Below are 20,218 nucleotides of genomic sequence, written 5' to 3'. Positions count from 1 at the left end.
GTAAGTGCCAACTTCAGTATTTAAGTACTTGAACATCAGTCTAACCTTGTTCCATCTTTTTGTCCTTAGTACCACCTGGGGTTGACTGGCCAGCCTGAACTCTACCTCTTGAACACCGTGGATGCTGACTCGCTTGTATCCAGATGACAACAGCTTAACAGAGCATATAAGACCGCTTTCTCTAAGTCCGTTCTGTGCCAAGGGCCCTGTTAAAATATCTCTGTTAGTTCAGAGGTGAGTTTTGTTCAGAAGTTTTGAACAAAAGGCAAAGCTTTCCTCACAGGAAGGGTGTTGAAAACAGACAGTGTAAGTGTAGGTCAGAGACCACGCACCTCATAACAGTCACACAGACCAGTTAAGAAATTGGCCATTGTAATGGCCACACACCCCTATGGGTTTGTGTCTTGACTTCTGGGTTTTGAAAAATATATATGTCTATTTATTTATCTAAGCCTGAACATACCAGTTTGGGTAGTTTTTAAGTTTATATAAGACAAAAATCTTTTTTATTTTTTTAAAGAGTATTTTCAGGTAAATCAAATATTTGGATCACAAGTGAAAAAGTGAAGTAGTCATATTGTCTTAGCATGAACTTTACTGTGCCAGATAAATTTCATTTCAATTTTAATCAGCCAGATTACAGTCTTGGTATCCACTGATATTAGCACATTCATTCCCAAAGAAAATGTTTCTTCTATTTGGAAATCATACTTAACCCTGGTTATCACCCTGCTTTAATTATTATTGTATTTGTTGTTGCTTATCTTGAAATGTCTTCTAGTTATTAAACAGGGATGTAATGACAGGATTTGCCAAAGCTCTTAGTACATAGTTACAGAGTGCGGGCACTGCACTTTCACCGGTGATGAATTGTGCACACGGCATTGTAACTCAGCCCACTCTGGCATTCAAGTTTCAGAAGGAAAAAGAAGAAACTTGTGGCTTGTAACTTTGTATGTCCTCACAAAAGATAATGGAAGTACTAATCTTATTTCTACTGTTTGTTAATCCCATGATGTCTTGTCTTTCCAGTTTTCTCAGTAATACTCCAAACATTCCCAAGGACAAAAGTCTTATTTCTGGGAATGACTAATATTTATATTGTTGAGTCTCCTAGGAAATGCTAAGCATTTCCCTTCAGGTATTAGTACAAGTAATTTGAGGGTAATATAGACTGGGACTTACTAGTTTAGTCCACATATCACAAACTGCCTACATTAGGTTATAGATTTCTTTTGACCTCTCTTCTTAACCAGTTGTTTTTTCCTCTTAAAATTTGTATAATAAAGTCCATATGTAAAAATTAAAAGCTTTATCATAATTGTCTGAGATTCAGAAGATTTGCAACTTACCTCACATTCCTGCACAAAGTGCAGTTGACTGGAACTGAGTGGCAGCTGTCCATTTTCTGTGACATACCCTTCTGGGTGGGGCATGCCATCACATCTCCCCTTTCTTCCTTTTGGCCCCAGAAGTGTTGAGTCTGCAAACCGTGCATCCTTTCTGTGACTTTGAGCATTATTTTTTGTCTTCTAGCATTAAATTGAAATATCTTACCTCTGTGCCTTGAACTTACTGCCTTCTAGAAGGTCTTTTTTTTTTTTTTAAATTCAGACATTAGCTTTATTTATTATGGTTTGGTTCTCTAAATGTCCTCTCTCCCTCCCTCCCTCTCTGCCCCTTATCTCTCCCTTCTTCTCTTTCCTTCTGTTTGAGAGAGAAAGAGGGCTCCAATCTGATAGCTTACTCCCCAAATTCCTGCACTGGCCAGACCTGGGCTGTGGCCAAAGCCAGAAATCCAATCTAGGTCTTCCACGTGGGGAGCAGGAACCCAAATACTCGAGCCATTGCTGCTGCCTCTCAGGGTCTGCACCAGCAGGAAGCTGGATTCAGAAGCCAGATTCAGGAAGTGAACCGAGGCACTCTGATGTAGGGCAGTCGGCATCTTAACTGCTAAGCTAATGACCTGCCCCAGGGGATTTTCTGATATGACACTTTAAAGTTCCTTCATTTCGGGGCCGACTCTGGCATAGCAGGTGCTGCGCCTGTATCCTGTATGAGTGCTCGTTTGAGTCCCGGCTGTTCTGCTTCCATTCCAGCTCCCTGCTAAAGTGCCTGGAAAAGCAGCAGAAGATGGCCCAGGTCCTTAGGCCCCTGCACCTGCGTGGCAGACCCGGAGGAAGCTCCTGGCTTTGGATCGGTCTAGCTTCAGCCATTGTGGCTATTTGGAGAGTGAACCAGTGGATGGAAGACCTCTCTCTCTCCTTGCATTCCCCCCCAACCCCATCTGCCTTTCAAATAAATAAGTAAATTCTTTAAAAAAAAATTTCTCCCATTTCTACTTGATGGGCTCTTGAAAGTTGAGCTAATAAACAACCTTGTAACCCAGGTCTGAGTCCATCAAAATACCTGTCCTGTAATAGAGATTTTTAAAAAGTTACATGTTGTTTGAAACCCAGAGTGACAGAGAGGAGAGGAGAGAGCACTTCCATCCACTGGTTCACTGTCCAAATAGCCACAACAGCCAGGGCTGGGCTGGGCTGAAGCTAGGAGCCAGGAGCTCCATCTGGGGCCTCCCATGTGGGTAGCAGTATTGAGCCATCAGCTGCTTCCCAGGTGCATTAGCAGTGAGCTGGATCAGAAGTAGAATAGCCAGGCCTTTTTTTTTTTTTTTTTAAAGATTTATAAGAGAGGCAGAGTTACAGAGAGGAGAGAGAGAGAGAGAGGTCTTCCATCTGCTGGTTCACTCCCCAAATGGCTGCAATGGCTGGAGCTGGGCCGATCCAGAGCCAGGAGCCTCCTCTGGGTCTCCCGCGTGGGTGCAGGGGCCCAAGGACTTGGGCCATTCTCTGCTGCTTTCCCAGGCCATAGCAGAGAGCTGGATTGAAAGAGGTGTAGCTGGGGTGTGAACTGATGCCCATATGGGATGCTGGCACTGCAGGCTGGGGCACAGCCTACTACACCACAGCGCCGGCCCCAGTAGCCAGGTCTTGAAACTCAAGCCAGCACTCTGATATGGGATGTGGGCCTCCTAAGTGGCAGCCTATCCCATCATACCATAGTGCTGCTCCAATGAAAGAGACTCTTAAAATGAGTTTCCTTGTTTTAGTTGCTTTGTGCACACATAACAACTCTAGATCAACCAATTAGTTGGATTTTCCTCTCTTCCTAGGAAATTTCATTTACCAGTAATTTCAGTACTAGAGGGGCTGGTGCTGTGGTGCAGTAGGTAAAGCCCTGGGCTACAGTGCTGGTATCCCATATGGGCGCTGGTTCGAGACCCAGCTACTCCACTTCCGATCCAGCTCTCTGCTATGGCCTAGGAAAGCAGTAGAGGATGATGGCCCAAGTCTTTGGGCTCCTGCACCCGCGTGGGAGACCCAGAGGAGGCTCCTGGCTCCTGGCTTCAGATTGGCACAGCTCTGGCCATTGCAGTCATTTGGGGAGTGAACTAGCGGATGGAAGACCTCTCTATTTCTCTGCCTCTCCTCTCTGTAGTAGAAGATGGCCCAAGTCCTTGGGCCCCTGCACCAGTGTGGGAGACCCGGAAGAAGCTCCTGGCTCTTGGCTTTGGATCGGCACAGCTCCAACTGCAGTGGCCATCTGGGAGTGAAACAGCAGGTGGAAGGATTGGAAGGCCTCTCTTTCTGTCTCTCTCTCTCTGCCTCTCCTTCTCTCTGTAAATCTGACTTTCAAGTAAAATAAATAAATCTTTAAAAGAAAAAAAGAATAACCTGGGGTTCAACACTCTGGAGTCAATTTGTGAAAGGATGCTGTGATAATGGATACCCAGAGTGTAAAACAAACAAATGAATACAGTTAAATTGGGGCTGGCGCCGTGGCGCAGTGGGTTAATCCTCCACCTGCAGTGCCGGCATCCCATATGGGCACAGGTTCAAGTCCTGGCTGCTCCTCTTCTGATTCAGCTCTCTGCTGTGGCCTGGGAAAGCAGTAGAAGATGACCCAGGTGCTTGGGCCCCTGTACCCCTGTGGGAGACCTGGAAGAGACTCCTGGCTCCTGACTTTGGATCGGCTCAGCTCTGGCCATTATGGCCATTTGGGGAGTGAACCAGTGGAAGGAAGACCTTTCTCTCTAACTCTTCCTCTCACAGTCTGTAAAAAAAAAAAAAAAAAAAAAAAAAAAAAAATGCAGTTAAATCATTGTTGCTGAGTAGCTATTACCAGATAATGGTGTGTCAGCCTGTTATAAAAGGCAGGCAGAGCAGAGCCAGGCTTGTGCAGTGGTTTAATGAAGTCACCAGGATTACTATAGGCAATGGAAGTAGTCTTCTCAGGTTCAGGCAGAACATCAGGTTGCTAAAGCTTTGTGAACTCAGGTTCTGTATGTTATCTGTGGACAGGGTTCCTACAACGACCCTCCCACTTGACTGCAGCCAGGTGAGCATCCTGCATACTTGCTAACTTTTCTCCAGCTGTGACTTTACAACTAAATGCAAGCATGGTTTGTGGACTCTCCTACGTGGCTGCCGTTAAATAATCATAAATAGTTTCCATTGCTTTCTTCAGGCAACAAATATTTTACTTTAGTTCTCTCAGAATGAAGATCGCAAGACTGTACACTCTCCTGGATTTTGAAAGAAAATCCAGTTTCTAATTGAACCACTGAATCTACTTTTAACGCTGAGTGTACATTGAGACAGGGGAGTCTTCCCAGTAGCTTGTTTGATTGTGTTTTTGTTTGTTTGTTTGTTTTCCCAGTAGCTGGTTTGATTGACTATCTCTTCACTGCACAGTCAACATGAAGGAGTGACTTGTTTCCATGCCAGCTGTTTTAAATTTCCCTGACCTTCGGGGAACATGCTGGCCCCGGCTGCTCTGGAATACTTCTCTCTCTGGTGGCATAAAGCAGCTGCATCTTCCTTGCCTGTTTTCCAGACAGTACGGTTTAGACGAAAAATGTGTGCCTGTGGACAGCACAAGAGCCTCCTAATGGGTACAAATGACAGCTTTTAAAAATAAGAAATTTAGCCACAAGCATATGTATTTTTTAAACTCATTTTCTTTTTTTAAATTTTTAAAAATTTTTTGACAGGCAGAGTGGACAGTGAGAGAGAGAGACAGAGAGAAAGGTCTTCCTTTACCGTTGGTTCACCCTCCAATGGCCGCCGCGGCCGTCGCGCTGTGGCCGGCACACTGTGCTGATCCAATGGCCGGAGCCAGGTGCTTCTCCTGGTCTCCCATGGGGTGCAGGGCCCAAGTACTTGGGCCATCCTCCACTGCCTTCCCAGGCCACAGCAGAGAGCTGGCCTGGAAGAGGGGCAACAGGGACAGAATCCGGCGCCCCGACCTGGACTAGAACCCAGTGTGCCGGTGCTGCAAGGCGGAAGATTAGCCTAGTGAGACGCGGCGCCGGCCCATACGTATTTCTGTTAACCAATATGGTGTATTTCTGTAAGCAGAGTTACGTGGAAATGAAGTTTTTTTTTTTTAAGATTTTTTTTTTTAATTTATTTGAAAGAGTTACACATAGAGGAGAGTCAGAGAGAGAGAGAGGTCTTCCATCCTCTGGCTCATTCCCCATTGGCCACAATGGCCGGAGCTGCGCCGATCTGAAGCCAGGAGCCAGGAGCTTCTTCTGGGTCTCTCACACAGGTGCAGGGGCCGAAGGACCTGGGTCATCCTCCACTGCTTTCCCAGGCCATAGCAGAGAGCTGGATTGGAAGTGGAACATATGGGTCTCGAACCAGTGCCCATATGGGATGCCGGCACTGCAGGCGGTGGCTTAACCCGCTGCACCACAGCGCCAGCCCCGAAATAAAGTTTCAAAAGAAAAAAAATCACTTGTGTCCACGGAGAAAAGTATAGCACATAATACACAATACAGTGGGTTAATATTTAGAGTACAGAGGTACTTTGAGATTTTTCCTTCCTCAAATAAAGCACTGCACTTTCTACTTAGTATAACCCTCCATCAAAGGAAACACCAAGAAAGAAGAAATACCCACTACAAGTCAGCGTAGTATAGCGTGGACAGAATGTTTTTGATTTTATTTTCAGTAACAACTTTTCTTGTTTCTGGTTTTCTTTCCTAGACTCAGAGTCTTTGGGAATAAACTTAGTCAAGGCAGTTATGATGTTAAGAAAGTGTAGAGGGAGAGCGTTTTGGCACAGTGGTTAAGACACCCCTCAGGATGCCCACATCCCATATCTGAGTGCTTAGGTTCAGAATCCAGCTCTGCCACCAGTTCCAGCTTCCTGCTAATGTTCATCCTGGGAGGACGATGGCTCATATGTTTGGGTTCCTGCCACATACACTGGAGATCCATATGGAGTTCCTGGCTCTTGGCTCTCACCAGGCCCAGCCCTAGCAGTATTGGGTATTTGGGGAGTGATCAGTGGATGGGAGATTTCTGCTTGTCTCTCTGCTTTCAAAATAAGTCAATATTTTAAAAATTCGAAAGTATACTTAGTTTGTTAGAATCTTAGTGCATTTCTAGAGAAGTTGAAAGTGACAAATATACTTAATATTTACCTTCTTTGTTTTTTTCTACACTGTTGTAATATATTAACAATCATACTTCTGGAATAGGTCTTTTTTTACCATCTGGAGGAAAACATATGTTAGCAAATCACCTTTGTGTTTGTAGAATTACTTGGAAGAAGTATAAAATTATTACATAGGTTTTTAAATGTGAAACATTTATGTTTGTGACAAAAGAGCCAAATTTCTGTAAGATTGGGGTGCAGACTGGTAAACCAGCTTTCAATAACTTGACATTTTCCTCTGTTGTAATTATTACCCATCCTAAAAATGGACTTATAAAATCTTAATTACCTCACCTAATTTGGAGAGGTTAAAGTGATACATAGAGTGTCACATTTACCATGGATTTACAGACATTTTTGGTAACAAAACTGTTAAATTTCATATCAACTTGGTATAATATAGATTACTGTCTGCCACTGCCCAAAATAAAAAACAGTTTATGTCAGAAAATCATGTTCTAGGATCTGAGACATACCAACAGAGGGTATTTCTGAGTTGTCTATAATTGTTGATATGAAAATCAACTTTTTTTAAAGATTTATTTATTTATTTGAAAGAGTTACACAGAGAGAGGAGAGGCAGGGAGAGAGAGAGAGAGAGAGAGGTCTTCTATCTGCTAGTTCAGTCCTCAATTGGCTGCAATGGCCGGAGCTGGGCTGATCTGAAGCCAGAAGCCAGGAGCTTTTTCCGGGTCTCCCACATGGGTGCAGGGGCCCAAGGACCTAGGCCATCTTCTACTGCTTTCCCAGGCCATAGCAGAGAGCTGGATCGGAAGTGGAGCAGCCAGGACTGCAGGTGGCAGCTTTACCCGCTACGCCACAATGCTGGCCCCTGGAAATCAATTTCTTAAAACATTGTGAATATAGAAAGGCTGAGAATTCTGTTGCTTCTTCAGTATAATTTGTACCATATTGAAAATTCATCCTTCATGATTAAGTTTGCAGAAGCCTCTTGTCCTTGCTTCTAGCATACTGCTTCACTTTTTGGATGCACTGAAGAATCGCGGTTTAATGTAGTCCTTATACATAGAATAGAGAACACCTAGAAACAAAGATGTGTGTCAGTAGAGTTCTGTAGAAAATAAATGCTGAATTTCTTTATTTTTTGGAAACTAGTACACAATATAAAAACAACAAAAGCCTTCCCTCTTATTAACTCATGGCTTGGATCATACAAGGGGCTCTGGAAACAAACAAACCCAAAGAGGCCTTAAAATTAGTGTCAGTCTAGGGTGGGCATTGTGGCATAGTGGGTAAAGTTGCTGCCTGCAACATTGGAATTCTGTACAGGCACCACTTCGAGTCCTGGCTGCTTCATTTCCGATCGAACTCTGCTAATGGCCTGGGAAAAGAAGTGGAAGATAGCTCAATAGTTTGGGCCCCTGCACCCATGTGGGAGACCCAGATAAAGCTCCTAGCTCCTGGCTTTGGCCTGGCGCAGCCCTGGCTGTTGTGGCCCTCTTGGGAGTGAGAACTAGCAGATGGAAGACCTCTATCTGTCTCTCCCTCTCTCTCTCTATAGCTCTTTCAAATAAATCTTTAAAAAAAAATCAGATTCAATATGAATTTATGATGTTACTGTGCTGTCCAGAAATTTGAATTTTAAAATATTTGTGAACTGTTAGTAAAGTGGGCACACTTGACTCAATATTACAGTAAAAATAGTGGTCGCTTCAATTTAGTGAAAATTTATTGCCTGTCTCCTTGTGTACAGTACCTGCAGGAAAACAAAGGTGAAAGGATTGAATCTCTGCTTCTAGGAATTTGCAGTCTGGTGGGAGAATTAGCTGTGAGCTTAGGCCTGTGATGTGTTTGGCTTCCAAAAGGCCCTAGGGCCCTGATGAACAGGAGATAGCCAGAGGAGACAAACTGAGGAAGAAAGAAAGGCACAGCTCCCATGAATTTCAGGGCTGTCAGTAAATGTTGACACCCAGAAGCAAGTTAAGGAGATTTAAACCTAGACTCGACTGGTACCTCCTACTTCCTCCTTGCCTCATCTCAATAGCCCTGTTACCTCCTGGCTGATCCAACATAAATCCCTCACTCTCCTCAGGTTTCTTTCTGATACTGCTGGGTACAAGGATCAAGTCTCACAAGTTGTGCTCATACCTCAGCACGATGGCAAATGGGGGCAGATGGCTACATCAGGAAATGGTGCTGTAAATAGAAGTGATGCCTAGAATCCTAGCCAGATTTTTTTTTTTTAATTTGAGTATTGTGGTATCTATGAAAATAACTTTTTCCGATTCAGGGAGACCTCTAGGACTGATTTCCCTGTCCTTTGCCTTATTAGACAGAGGCAGTTCTTAGAGTTTGCTGTCTCCTAAACACTGATGTTCTCTTTTTCAGCCTCATTTGTACCATTTGCTTCACTGGTCAGCAAACTAGATCTAAGTTAAATCCCTCTTGGGAGTGTGAAACCCCTGCGTCCGTTATTCTACATGTGAGGTTTCTGTTTCCCACGGGCAGATAGATGGTCTCCAAACATTTAGACAGTGTGTAATTAAAATGTCTCACATGCCTCTCAAAATGAGTTATTTATTTGTAGTCAAAAATGTACTGTGGTTAGTCTCTAATAATAAAGCTTTTCTTTTTTAAAAACGGGGTTTATTCTCACATCCTAAGGATCTCCTAGTACATTATCTAGGATAATAATAATTTGGAGACATCTGGTGTAAGGGTCTCAGTGTGTACCATATAAAATTAAGAGTTCTCTGGCTTTGGAGTAGATTGTCCAAGGAATCGTGAACAGTAACTTCTTTCTAAGCCTTGGTTTCCTCGCATGTAAACTGGGATAACCATACCTTCCTCAACAAGTGTGTTTCTTGGGTTATTGTACAACAAAGAATTTGGTCCTTTATCTTGGGTTCCTGGTACAGTACTTCTAAAATGCTTGAAATTTCCCGAGGATTAGGAATCTCTGTGTTATTCACGAGCCTCTTGGATTATACCTGATTTTACGCAAATACAGTTGCAGCTGACATCTGAGGTAAGGGCAGTTTTGTGTTGGATCATGCTCTTAAACCTGTGGGATCCGAAGCTAGCAGCTCCAGGTGGTGAATATCAGTGTTGACTTGTGTTGCAGCAAAGCAGGTGGTATCGCAGTGGTTACTAGGTGAGGTGATGACGTATAGAGCAGGTAGAGTGGCCAGCAGCTCATCAGCACTCATTAGGCGTCTTTGCCGTTTTGTCCTCCTAAACCTGCTCCTTCTCCTTTGCTCTCTAACCTTCTGTCTGGTGTCACATACTGGAAACCTGGGAGTCATCTTGGATTCCTCTTCTTCCTTTTCCCAGTCATTTGGTTGCCACGTCCCCAGTCATCTCCTCTCTGGCTCCACTGACTCTGCCTTAATTCAGATCCGATTCATAGTCTAATTGGTCTATCTGAATTTTCTCCTTTGCAAATCAACTCTGGATATTTCTTTTTTTCCTTTGAGAATAGCACCAAAATAAATGACAAATAACGTACAGCCGTAGATTGAGCACCTGAAATTATTACGGTCAGAAAGTAGAATAGTGCAGGCGTCTTATAAGTTTCCCAGTGCTCCTTTTCTGAACACAGCCCCTCCCTTCTCCACAGGGAACCAGTTTTGAGTTACAATCATGGTTTTCTTCCTCAATCACTTGGGTATTTACCATAAACCAACAGTTTTAAATTGCCTGACCTTGACCTTTTTATAATGTAGGTGTCTTTCCAGCTGCCATCCTGACTATCTCACATGCACACACACACACACACACACACACTGTATAAACCTTTCCCCGGCTCACTTCATCTCACAGTCAGGATTGGTTCAGTGTCATGTCAGCTGTAACTGTACTAGGAATTCCCTTCCCTGCCTAGCTCTGGGTTAGCCTGGCTCATAAGAGTGACTTCGCGTGAGCTTTGGGAGGTGACATGGTGGGGCCAGTGTTGTGGGGCGCCTTTATCCACTACATGACTCTGTCCCCACTGGGTTCCTTTCCTGATTGAACATTGCCTGACAATAGAATTCGGTTTTGGAAGTATTTCCAGAGGAGTAGATCTATGAGAATAGCTTTTCTAAACAATTCCAGGTTCGGAGTTACCTGGATTTGACTCTCTGGCTTGATTAGATTCACAGGCATTAATGAAGTTTCTTTCCAGTGATGAAGAGGGTGCTGGCAGACCATGGCATGTAGTAGCAGAACACTTCGTTAATTTATTAGCAGTGAATAACTCTCATCAAGTGCTGGTAGAAAGCAAAATATTTACTGCCATCATTACATTTGGCAGCAATAAGGGTATAATTAGATGATTTAATTCCAGAGTGCTGGAGAACCAGGGAAAAAATGCCAAGTTCAGGGTGTTTAATTCTTAGCTCAAGATCTCATGAGGAAGCTGAAATATTTATGTCTTGCCAGATAGAAACTTTTAACTCTTATAACCATGAAGGTGATATTTTTGAAGACCACACGTAGTTTATCTAATTCCTAACCTCATAAAGTTTTGGATATTAAAATTAGGATAGCTCTTTGGAAGGATTTGGACCCTAAAAATTAGGATGGGGACACATGGGCAGATTTCACTGAAATGGGGACCTTGGTTTCCTATATTTTCCTGAAGTTCTTTTGCCAGTGGAAACAGTCCTTCCGTCCCTGTCTGAGCATGACTGTAACTTGAACTGAAAGGTAATCTCCACCAGAACTTCCTTGAGAGATCTGTGGTCTCAATCAGGGGAAGTTTTGTTTCTCCCGGAGACCTGGTATTGTCTGGAGACTTTTTTGGAGGTAGAGGGATGGGTGGGAGGGGATCGTTCTGCCATCTGGTGTGTGGAAGCCAAGGATGCTGCTGAACAGGGTGCAGTGCACGGGACAGCCCTCCACACCCAAGAATCACCCAGCTCAAAACATTAGTAGTGCTAAGGTTGAGAAACTCCCATCAAAGTAGGCATCCATAGGATTAGGGAAATGGGAATGTGCGAGAGAATTTATCCTGCTTATCCTCTACCCCCTTCAGCAAGGTTACGAGTAATCCACTTGTGAAGTGACTCTGGCATCTCTGACGATTTCTATGAGCTGGAAGTGGTTGTGGGCTCCCAGAACACAGAGGGGCCAATGGGAAGAGGGCATAGGAGTCAGCTGGTAGTATTTAACTGATACAGACACATGCTCGTCATCATTCCAGAATCCCTTGCCTCCTCTTAGGCCGAGGCCACTCTACACAGGATGAACAGAAGCAAAGAACGTTGTTCTCATTAGAGTTGATTTAAGAAACTTTAGATAATTAGGTCCCCAAATATAATTTTTTTTTGAGTGAGCAGAACTAAGTTTATTGAACACATGGCAAGGAAGCAGTGGTCAAGCAGATCAGGTAGGGGCTGTTGACCACTGTGTCCAAACATACTTCTTGTTGGAGCATATAGTTATGTATCTTAACAGACTTAACCTTTGTTGTAATTGGAATTAACCAAGGTAACTTTATGCATGTTCTTTGGATTTGATCGTGTAAGTCTTGCTTAGTTTTGTGAATTAATTTAAAAAAATTATCCTACCAGTGAAACTTGGGATAAAAAGAGAAAGCTCTTGAGATCTCTAGACTTAAAAATGTCTTCTTGGGGAAGTGCTGTGGTGTAGCAAGTTAAGCCACTGCTTGGGATGCCTGCATTCCATATCAGAGTGCCGATTCAGATCCTGGCTGGCTGCTCTGCTTCAGGTTCAGCTTCCTGCTAATGAGCCTGGGAAGCAGTGGTTGATGGCTTAAGTACACGAGTCCCTGCCCCCCATGGAGGATACCCATTTGGAATCCCTAGCTCATGGCTTCAGCCTGGCCTAGCCCTGGCTGTTGTGGCTATTTGGGGAGTGAACCAGCAGATGAAGATTTCTCTCTGTATTCAAATACATAACTAAATCTTTAAAAATGCCTTCTTCCCTGTTAAGCTATTTTAGTAAGTATATCTCTGTTCAGGTAGGCTGGGAAATATGACTACTGTCGTAGCTGAGTTATGTGGAGTAGGAACTGTGAGTTTCCATGCTTATTTCACTATAGAGACTAACAACCCATTATCTCTGCTGGTAGTTTTGTCAGCTGAAAATCCTAAGAATTCAAGCTCATAACAAGGTCGTATCCTCAACCAAATGAAATTCCGTCTTTTTCACCCCTTCCTCATTGTAGCATCTTGAACCAGTGTCTTCTGTGAATGAACAGAATAGGTAAAATAATAATGATAAAATAAATTTTTAAAAATGACAGCTAAAGATAAGATACCAATTAAGCTGGTTACCTATAGTCACAGCTCCCACAACAAATCCTTGGGCAGCAACTCTCATGTGAATCAGATGGATGGACATTTTCTGATTTCTTCTGTACTTTAACTTGTAAAGACCGTAGGATACCACAGTCACAAAGCCTGCTATACCTGTGAATTTTTAAAGTATGTATGAGTTAAATATGTAGCAAGCAAGAATTCCCAAGAGCTTAGAGAATTAATCAGGAGACTTCTCTATGGGATAACTTCCTGGAAGATAAGTAGACAAGATAAAAGGTGAGTATCCTTGTTCAAAATGCTTGGGACCAGAAGTGTTCCAGATTTTAGGTTCTTTTTTTGAATATCAGTATATAAATAGAGATATCTTGTATACAGAACTCAAGTCTAAAAACAAATTCACTTGCATTTCATGTGTACCTTATACATGAGGCCGGCAGATCATTTTATGCAATAGTTTTAGTGCACTTACACTTTGCAGAATGTCACATGAGGCCAGTGTGGTGTCATATTGGCACTCAAAACATTTTGGATGTTGGATCATTTTGGCTTTTGGTTTTTTGGATTAGGGATCCTCAACTTCTACCAAATAAAGCATTATGAAGAACCAAGCAGGATTTGATCTGACAGATTTTAAAATGGACCCTTAACGTTTTTGGATTCAGTATTTACAGTCTTTACTTTTCCCAGAAAAAATGAACCATGTCGTATAGAAAAGAAAATGGTCTAGTCATTGGTAATTTCCATAAGGCATGATTGTAAATTGGGCATACTACGAAGACTATTATCTGGGGCAAGTTATTTAGCAGCAAGAGGATCAACCCGACATCACAGCACGTATAGCTTTTCAGTGTTTGGCTTTACTCTTTTCTTCCTGACACCAAGGTAAATCTAGCAAAGGGATAAATCTTTGTTCTGTAGACGGTAAGACAATAAACTTTAATGAGAGCTGAAAAGGTATAACTATATATATGCCCAAGATGTATATGACATAAAGCTACATTTCTAAGTAAGAAAACAGTCCTTTTGTATAATACTGGCGTAGATCTGGTTTGTGTGTATCTCTGTGTGCGTGTGTTTTCTATTATATCCAGTTGATCTATTGTCTATAAATATCACATTGATTTGCTATGGTTATATGATTATAATAAGCAGAGTGATTCTTTCCACTTTATCCTTTTAAGAAAAAAAAAGATTGTTTTAGTTATTATAGGACTTATGTCTTTCCTTGTAAATTGTAGGAAAAGCTTATCTTTATCTACCAAAAAAACCTTGCTGGGATTTTGATAGGAATTGCAGTAAACCCACAGATCAATTTGAGGAGAATCAAAATGTTTACAACATATTGAGCCTTCAAATCCCATGAACACAGCAGTCTTTCCACTTATTTGGGTATTTTTTTAGGTATTCGTTACTCTATCTCATTAGCATTTAGAAACACAGCATATTTGCTTTAAAAATTATTTTCATTTTATTTAAAGACAGATCTTCTGTGTAGTGGCCCACAAAGCCTGGGTAAGGGCAGGCTGAAGCCAGGAGTCTGGGACTTCCCAGGTCTCTCACATGTGTGGCAGAGGCACAGGTGCTTGAGCTATCACTCCCTGTCTCCCAGAATGCATATTAGGAAGCTGGATCAGAAGCACAATAGCCAGGACTTGAACCAGACACTCCAGAATGGGAGTTCCAAGCAAAATCCCAAGCTGCACCAAATGCTACCTTCCTATAAATTACTTTTCAAAGATTTATTTATTTATTTGAAAGGCAGAGTTCCAGAGAGAGAGGGGAAGACAGCAAGTGAGATCTTCCATCACTCCTCAAATGGCTTCAACAGCCAGAGCTGGGCCAGGCTGAAATCAGGAGCCTGGAACTCCATCTGAGTCTCTCATGTGGGTGCAGGGGCCTAACCACTTGGGCCTTCTTCTGCTACTTTCCCAGGTGCATTAGCAGAGAGCTGGATCAGAAGTAGAACAGCCAGGATTGGAACTGGCAGCCCTGTGGGAGGCCGATGTTGCAGGTGATTGCTTAACTGCACCACAACACCATCGGAAGGGCCCCCCACCCCATATTTTTAAAAATTTTTACCTAAACATTTTATTTTCTGAGGAGTAATTGTGAAGAGTATTATGTTTTTAATTTGTTTCCATATGTTTGTTTTTAGTATATAGAAAGGCGCTTGATTTTTATATGGTATAGCAAGCTTTGATTAATGGTGTTGCTGTATGTTGCCTTTAGATGAGTGACGATATATTTATTTCAGGATCCATTTAATAAGCGGAAATGAGATTCAGAGTAAAAATAGCATGTATATGTATTTTATAAGATGATTAGGAATAGATGAAATAAAAATGATTCATGAACATGTGAAAGAAGCAGAACACAAATCAAAATATGATGATGATGATGAGAAACATTAGAATCCTGAAGACTCTATGTGTTCAACAAAATCTTTCTGGAAGAACTCTGGAAATACACAATAAATTATATTATACTAAACATGCTTCTTGTCCTGGAAATTCTGTGGGGAATACATTTGAAGGAAATAAGGAAAAGAAAAGTTGGCCGGCGCCGTGGCTCAATAGGCTAATCCTCCGCCTTGTGGTGCCAGCACATCGGGTTCTAGTCTCTGTCGGGGCACCGGATTCTGTCCCGGTTGCCCCTCTTCCAGGCCAGCTCTCTGCTGTGGCCCGGGAGTGCAGTGGAGGATGGCCCAAGTGCTTGGGCCCTGCACCCGCATGGGAGACCAGGAGAAGCACCTGGCTCCTGGCTTCGGATCAGCGCGATGCGCCGGCCTCATCATGCCGGCCGCTGTGGCCATTGGAGGGTGAACCAACGGCATAAAGGAAGACCTTTCTCTCTGTCTGTCTCTCTCTCTCTCACTGTCCACTCTGCCTGTCAAAAAACAAAACAAAACAAAACAAAGTTAAGAAAATGATACAAAGATTCATGTCTACAGTAGGTTTGAGGAAAACCAAAACAACTACAGTAACAACAAAAAACCCAAATAGCCCAACAGAGGAGAAACTTCCTTAGCTATAAAAGAAGAATAACGGGAATGTATATATTAAATTTTAATTAAAACAAGCAAAACCAAATAATGTCAGAACAGATGTTGAATCTATACAATGAGGTAACAGAATTTAACAGTTACGTTGAAACAGTTTTAAACAGTGTAAATAGTCATAATGGTGGAAGTTACTTAAGATAAAATGTGTAGAAAATTACCTGCTCAGGACATTGCATCTGGCAGGAGGATAGCTTATCGATACTGTTATGATAGTTAAACAAAACTATTCCATGATGCATGTCCAAATTTTATAATTATTTTTTCTCCATCAAAAACTTGGCTCTCTTCCCTTGACCAAATCAAAGTTCTGTTATTAAATTTGTTTTGCTTTCTTAAGAGATTAAAGTCAGAAAATGTACTGTTTTCCATACAGTGTCTTTGTAGTTTGCATGTAACTGAATTGAGCTGGAAACACTTTCATCTTTCTACTTTGATCACCCTAATTGTCTCTGGAAAAATAATTTAATATACAAAAGGCACAGTGAATAACCTGTGTGTTACAGGCATCTGTTCAGGTAGCATCAAGTTTTTGTAAAATTTTTTTTGTAGTTAAAATGCTAAGGAGAAGAAATAAACCACTGTTTCCTACGATTGCTATTATAAGTCTCAGCCAAATTAAGTGACACTCCTAAGCACAGAGTATTATTATAAAATAGAATTGGTTCTTGCTGACATGTGGATAACAACACTTAGGAAATGCACATTCAGAGTCACAGTGACACAGAGTCACAAGTCATTTAAACATGACTTATTTTAGGGTTTTTTTGGGGAATTAATATATTCACAAAGTTACATAAGTATGATGGAAGTAAATTATTTTAAGTTTACAGACAAAGTGAACGCAGGGAAGAGGCGTGGCTGCAGGGTCCATACTGCAGAGTGCTCAGGGCAGCTTTCTGTCCACAGAAGAGGAAGCTCAGATTTTGCACATAATATCAGTGCTTAAACTTTTCGGACCACAGAAGTTCTTGTTGAAAATGTTAACATAGCAAGTATGTGTGGAGAGAGGATAAGGAGGCTAAGACTCCAGATCTAATTCTGATACCGCTTCTTCCACCCAGAATTTACTTAACCAACTGCCTCCACGTCTGGAACACACCGTGAGGCCAGCCAAAAGGGCCACAGAGCACCACCAGGTTCTCCTCTCAAGTGTCCAGGCAGCCCAAGCTTTCACTCAGAGCTTTTCTCTGAACTCACACTTCTCTAAAGTTGGGTGTGTAGCTTCTGATGCCACAGAACATGAGAAGCAGTTTTTTGATAGTAACGGAGGAAAGAGACATCTATAAACAGCAGACACAAGAACTTAAAGGTTGGAGTTACTGCCGCTGATAATCCCAAGTCATCACAGGCACTTCCGTTGGCTCCACTTGATTGACTGGAACTAACAGTTTTAGATACACTTCCAGGGAAATGGATAAAGTAGAACAAAGACTGATGCTTCCAATGCTAGCAGCTAATGTTTATTGGGATTTTTACCATGTGCTAGAAACTGTTCTAAAGCTGAACTCATGCTTAGCAGAAGTTAACTGCAATTACCTGAGTAATCCAGAGCCTTGAAACATTTCAGTCCTGCAGGATCCTGCGTAAGAGGTTACCGCGGCCAGTCAAGGCTTGTACTCACCTACAGGGACAAAGGGGGAGTCTCTAGATTTCCTCATCAGTCGGGATAACTGTGCTTCATCCTCAGCGGCTGGCCACTGGTTCTCTGAAGACATTTTTCTCTCTAGTAACAATAGGACAGCAATATGGTTGCTGTGAATCATTAAAAAGAACCCGTTCATGCTTCCCAATCAGCTGTTACGTGTTCTTTAATCTTCACTTGCTTAACAGGCCTGTCTGCACAATTGAAACAAACAGTATTTTCTTTCCTTCATGCTTTTCACTGCAGAAACCTTTCATTTTCAGGGAGAGGTGTAAGGAGAACGATAGAGTCAGAGGAATTGATGATGAGATTCTATTAAATATGGAGTGGAATATAATACATAACATACTTCTGTTTTTCTCCTTTCAAAACTGAGATCATTGGGAACCCCAAGACTTATTCCACAAAAAAACCCACAATTGTTTCACAAGGTATCATTTTAAAGAGCGATGGTAGAGTAATCACAGGCAGAAATACCTCTAGATTTGTGAGGTTCACGCCAATCCAGCAGGATTGGGCAGGACTTTATAAACTACACACCTACCGTGTGCCAGGTGCTATGCCAGCCAGCGAAGATAATCTTCCTTACCTACGCAGGATGAATGAAGAAACTTGAAGGAGCAACTACAATCACTACAGGTTTATCACCTCCTCAGAGTGATCAGGCAACTCACTGTCTTCACCCCAGAATCTCCCTATGAATGAGACTTCAGAGGAAATGTGGCGGAAGCACAGTACCTGCTGAGTATTCCACCACCTGCTGTCCATCTCCAGAGGTTCTCATCCCTGTAGACCAGAACAGATGCTACAAGGCCAGGACACATCTCTGTGCAATTTCCAACTAATTGATAATGGGAAAGAAGAGAAACACACCCCTTAGAGGGAGTGGCCAGCTGGTGTTGGTCAAAAGTTTTATTTGCCCCTGCCTGGAACTTCCTGATGGTGGCACCAGGGCCACAAACTTTAGACTTTTGAAGGCAACATTTAGAAAAGACAAAAGGCATTGAAAGAGTCTGCCTACACAGGAGTTCGCATTTCTCTCTCTGGCTCTGAGTCTTTGGTATTGGCTTTTGGATCCAAAATCAAGAGGAGAGAAGGGACAGTGCCACAACCCTGGATTTGGTGGGATTAGGGGCATGAGATGGCCTTGTGAGGCCAAGATTCTTGTCCGTTAGGAGTGTACACCACAGTTGGGATCCACCCTGGGGTCACCTGGGGGAGGAGCCCTTCTGGCCTCATGCACATTCCGTGGAAAAGGACAGGATGTCATCGGACACTCGGCCAATCTGAGGTCACGGCAGGCAGGTGCTGAGCTACCTGCATGTGCCTGGGAGCCCTGAGGGTTGCTTGGCTCCTGAGGCTTTTCAGTGATGGATGCTGCCTTGGCTTCCATTCTGACCTGGCAGCTTTAGGGCCTGTGTCGTTTTGGAGAAGTCCCTACACGCTGCCTCCCTCGGACTGTAGCCATAGAGACCATAGGAACAAGGCAGAAGAGCAGGTAGAATTCATAGTGGTTTTTTTTTTGTCTCATTTTTTAAATAATTTCAGATTTACAGAAAAGTCCTCCAAATAGTACAAATAACCATATGCCTTAAACCAAAACAAAACCTTGAAGGTAGTCAGACAGAAGCAAACAGACAAAAATGTAGTATTTGGCACACAGGCTCCCCTGGATACAATGCATTTAGTAGTGGTTCTCTGTGGGGAGCAACTGGGAGCAACTCGGACTAGACTGTTACTGGAATTAAGACTTATTCTATGCATCTGCTCTCCCACAATATGGCGCTGGGAGAGGAGGAAACAGCTTCTACACAGCTGCCTCCAGTTCAACCAATAAGCAGCAGGAGCTGACTCTGATTGGAGGAGAGCAGCGTACTCGGTGTGTGGGTAGCAGAGTTGGGATTGGTGGAAGAGGACTATAAAGGAGGAGAGAGACAACATGCACCAGGAACATCTATCTGAAGGAACACCTGTGCAGCCCCCGAGAGAGCCGGCCGGCGGTGTGCCGCTCTCCCGCGGAAGTGGGGAAAGTGGCAGGGGGAACCGCCCTTCCACGGAGGTGGAAGGGACGGTAGCCAACCCGGGAAGAACCAGCAGCAAACCCGGGGAGGGCCGAGCAGACGAAAGAACAGCGCAGGGTCCTGTGTTGTTCCTCCACGAAGAGGGGGAGCGACAATTCTCGTTCGTCTCTTACTATGAAACATCACCCTAATTTTTGTATTTCATGACTCTTGTGTTCTGCCAGTTGCAGGCTGGTTATTTTACAGGATGTTTTTCAATGTAGTTTTTTTGTTTTTTTGTTTTTTTGGTTTTTTTTTTTTGACAGGCAGAGTGGACAGTGAGAGAGAGAGAGACAGAGAGAAAGGTCTTCCTTTTACTGCTGGGTCACCCTCCAATGGCCGCCGCGGCCGGCATGCTGCAGCCAGCACACTGTGCTGATCCGAAGCCAGGAACCAGGTGCTTCTCCTGGTCTCCCATGTGGGTGCAGGGCCCAAGCACTTGGGCCATCCTCCACTGCACTCCTGGGCCACAGCAGAGAGCTGGAGTGGAAGAGGTGTGGGGAGCAATCCGGACTAGACTAAGTTACTCGAATTAGGACTTATTCTATGCATCTGCTCTCCCACAATATGGCGCTGGGAGAGAAGTAAACAGCTTCCGCACAGCTGCCTCCAGTTCAACCAATTAACTGTAGGACTTGCTCCTGATTGGAGAGCAGCGTACTCAGCCGAGTTGGGATTGGCGGAGGAGGACTATAAAGGAGGAGAGAGACGGCATGCACCA

General features: G+C 43.2%; 2 protein-coding genes across 21 annotated transcripts in view; one reads left to right on the top strand and one right to left on the bottom strand.

Annotated features, from left to right (window-relative positions):
• Positions 1 to 17,585, top strand: part of SLC11A2 (solute carrier family 11 member 2) — an 81,213-nt gene extending 63,628 nt beyond the window's left edge. For 9 of the 18 annotated variants that reach the window (XM_051846286.3, XM_051846287.3, XM_089308351.1 and 6 more), the window contains one exon: positions 70 to 1,309. In XM_051846286.3, coding sequence (XP_051702246.3) covers positions 70 to 147 — 78 coding nt within the window. In that variant the 3' untranslated portion in view covers positions 148 to 1,309. Of the gene's footprint in view, positions 1 to 69; positions 1,310 to 2,099; positions 2,327 to 3,498; positions 3,735 to 16,856 lie in introns of those variants that run through there. The other 9 variants (XR_016216733.1, XR_016216726.1, XR_016216730.1 and 6 more) reach the window with 3 other exon arrangements.
• On the bottom strand, positions 5,280 to 19,743 carry HIGD1C (HIG1 hypoxia inducible domain family member 1C). Of its 3 annotated transcripts, none has more exons than XM_089308353.1 (3): positions 17,417 to 17,576; positions 12,750 to 12,884; positions 5,280 to 7,549 (listed from the first exon to the last, which is right to left on the bottom strand). In XM_089308353.1, the coding sequence occupies exons 1-3, from the start codon at positions 17,574 to 17,576 to the stop codon at positions 7,485 to 7,487; spliced, it is 360 nt and encodes a 119-aa protein (XP_089164479.1). In that variant the 3' UTR covers positions 5,280 to 7,484. The 3 variants fall into 3 exon arrangements, 1 of the variants encoding a protein (XP_089164479.1); XR_016216735.1 differs by lacking the exon at positions 5,280 to 7,549 and adding an exon at positions 18,176 to 19,743 and having other exon boundaries at positions 12,330 to 12,884; positions 17,417 to 17,518; XR_016216736.1 differs by lacking the exon at positions 5,280 to 7,549 and adding an exon at positions 18,027 to 18,165 and having other exon boundaries at positions 12,330 to 12,884; positions 17,417 to 17,518.
• Between the last annotated feature and the right edge of the window lie 475 nt (positions 19,744 to 20,218).

This window comes from Oryctolagus cuniculus, chromosome 11, assembly GCF_051225735.1.
Source record: "Oryctolagus cuniculus isolate XC-2025 breed Fujian yellow rabbit chromosome 11, ASM5122573v1, whole genome shotgun sequence".
NCBI lineage: Eukaryota > Metazoa > Chordata > Mammalia > Lagomorpha > Leporidae > Oryctolagus > Oryctolagus cuniculus.
This window is presented reverse-complemented; position numbering and strand designations above follow the sequence as displayed.

Coding starts and splice junctions, on each gene's coding strand:
- HIGD1C (XM_089308353.1), bottom strand. CDS start 17,576: ATGAACGGGTTCTTTTTAATGATTCACAGCAACCATATTGCTGTCCTA. Junction 12,885..17,416: donor CTCCCCCTTTGTCCCTGTAG/GTGAGTACAAGC, acceptor AAAAATTCACAG/GTATAGCAGGCTTTGTGACT. Junction 7,550..12,749: donor TGTGGGAGCTGTGACTATAG/GTAACCAGCTTA, acceptor CTTTGTTTCTAG/GTGTTCTCTATTCTATGTAT.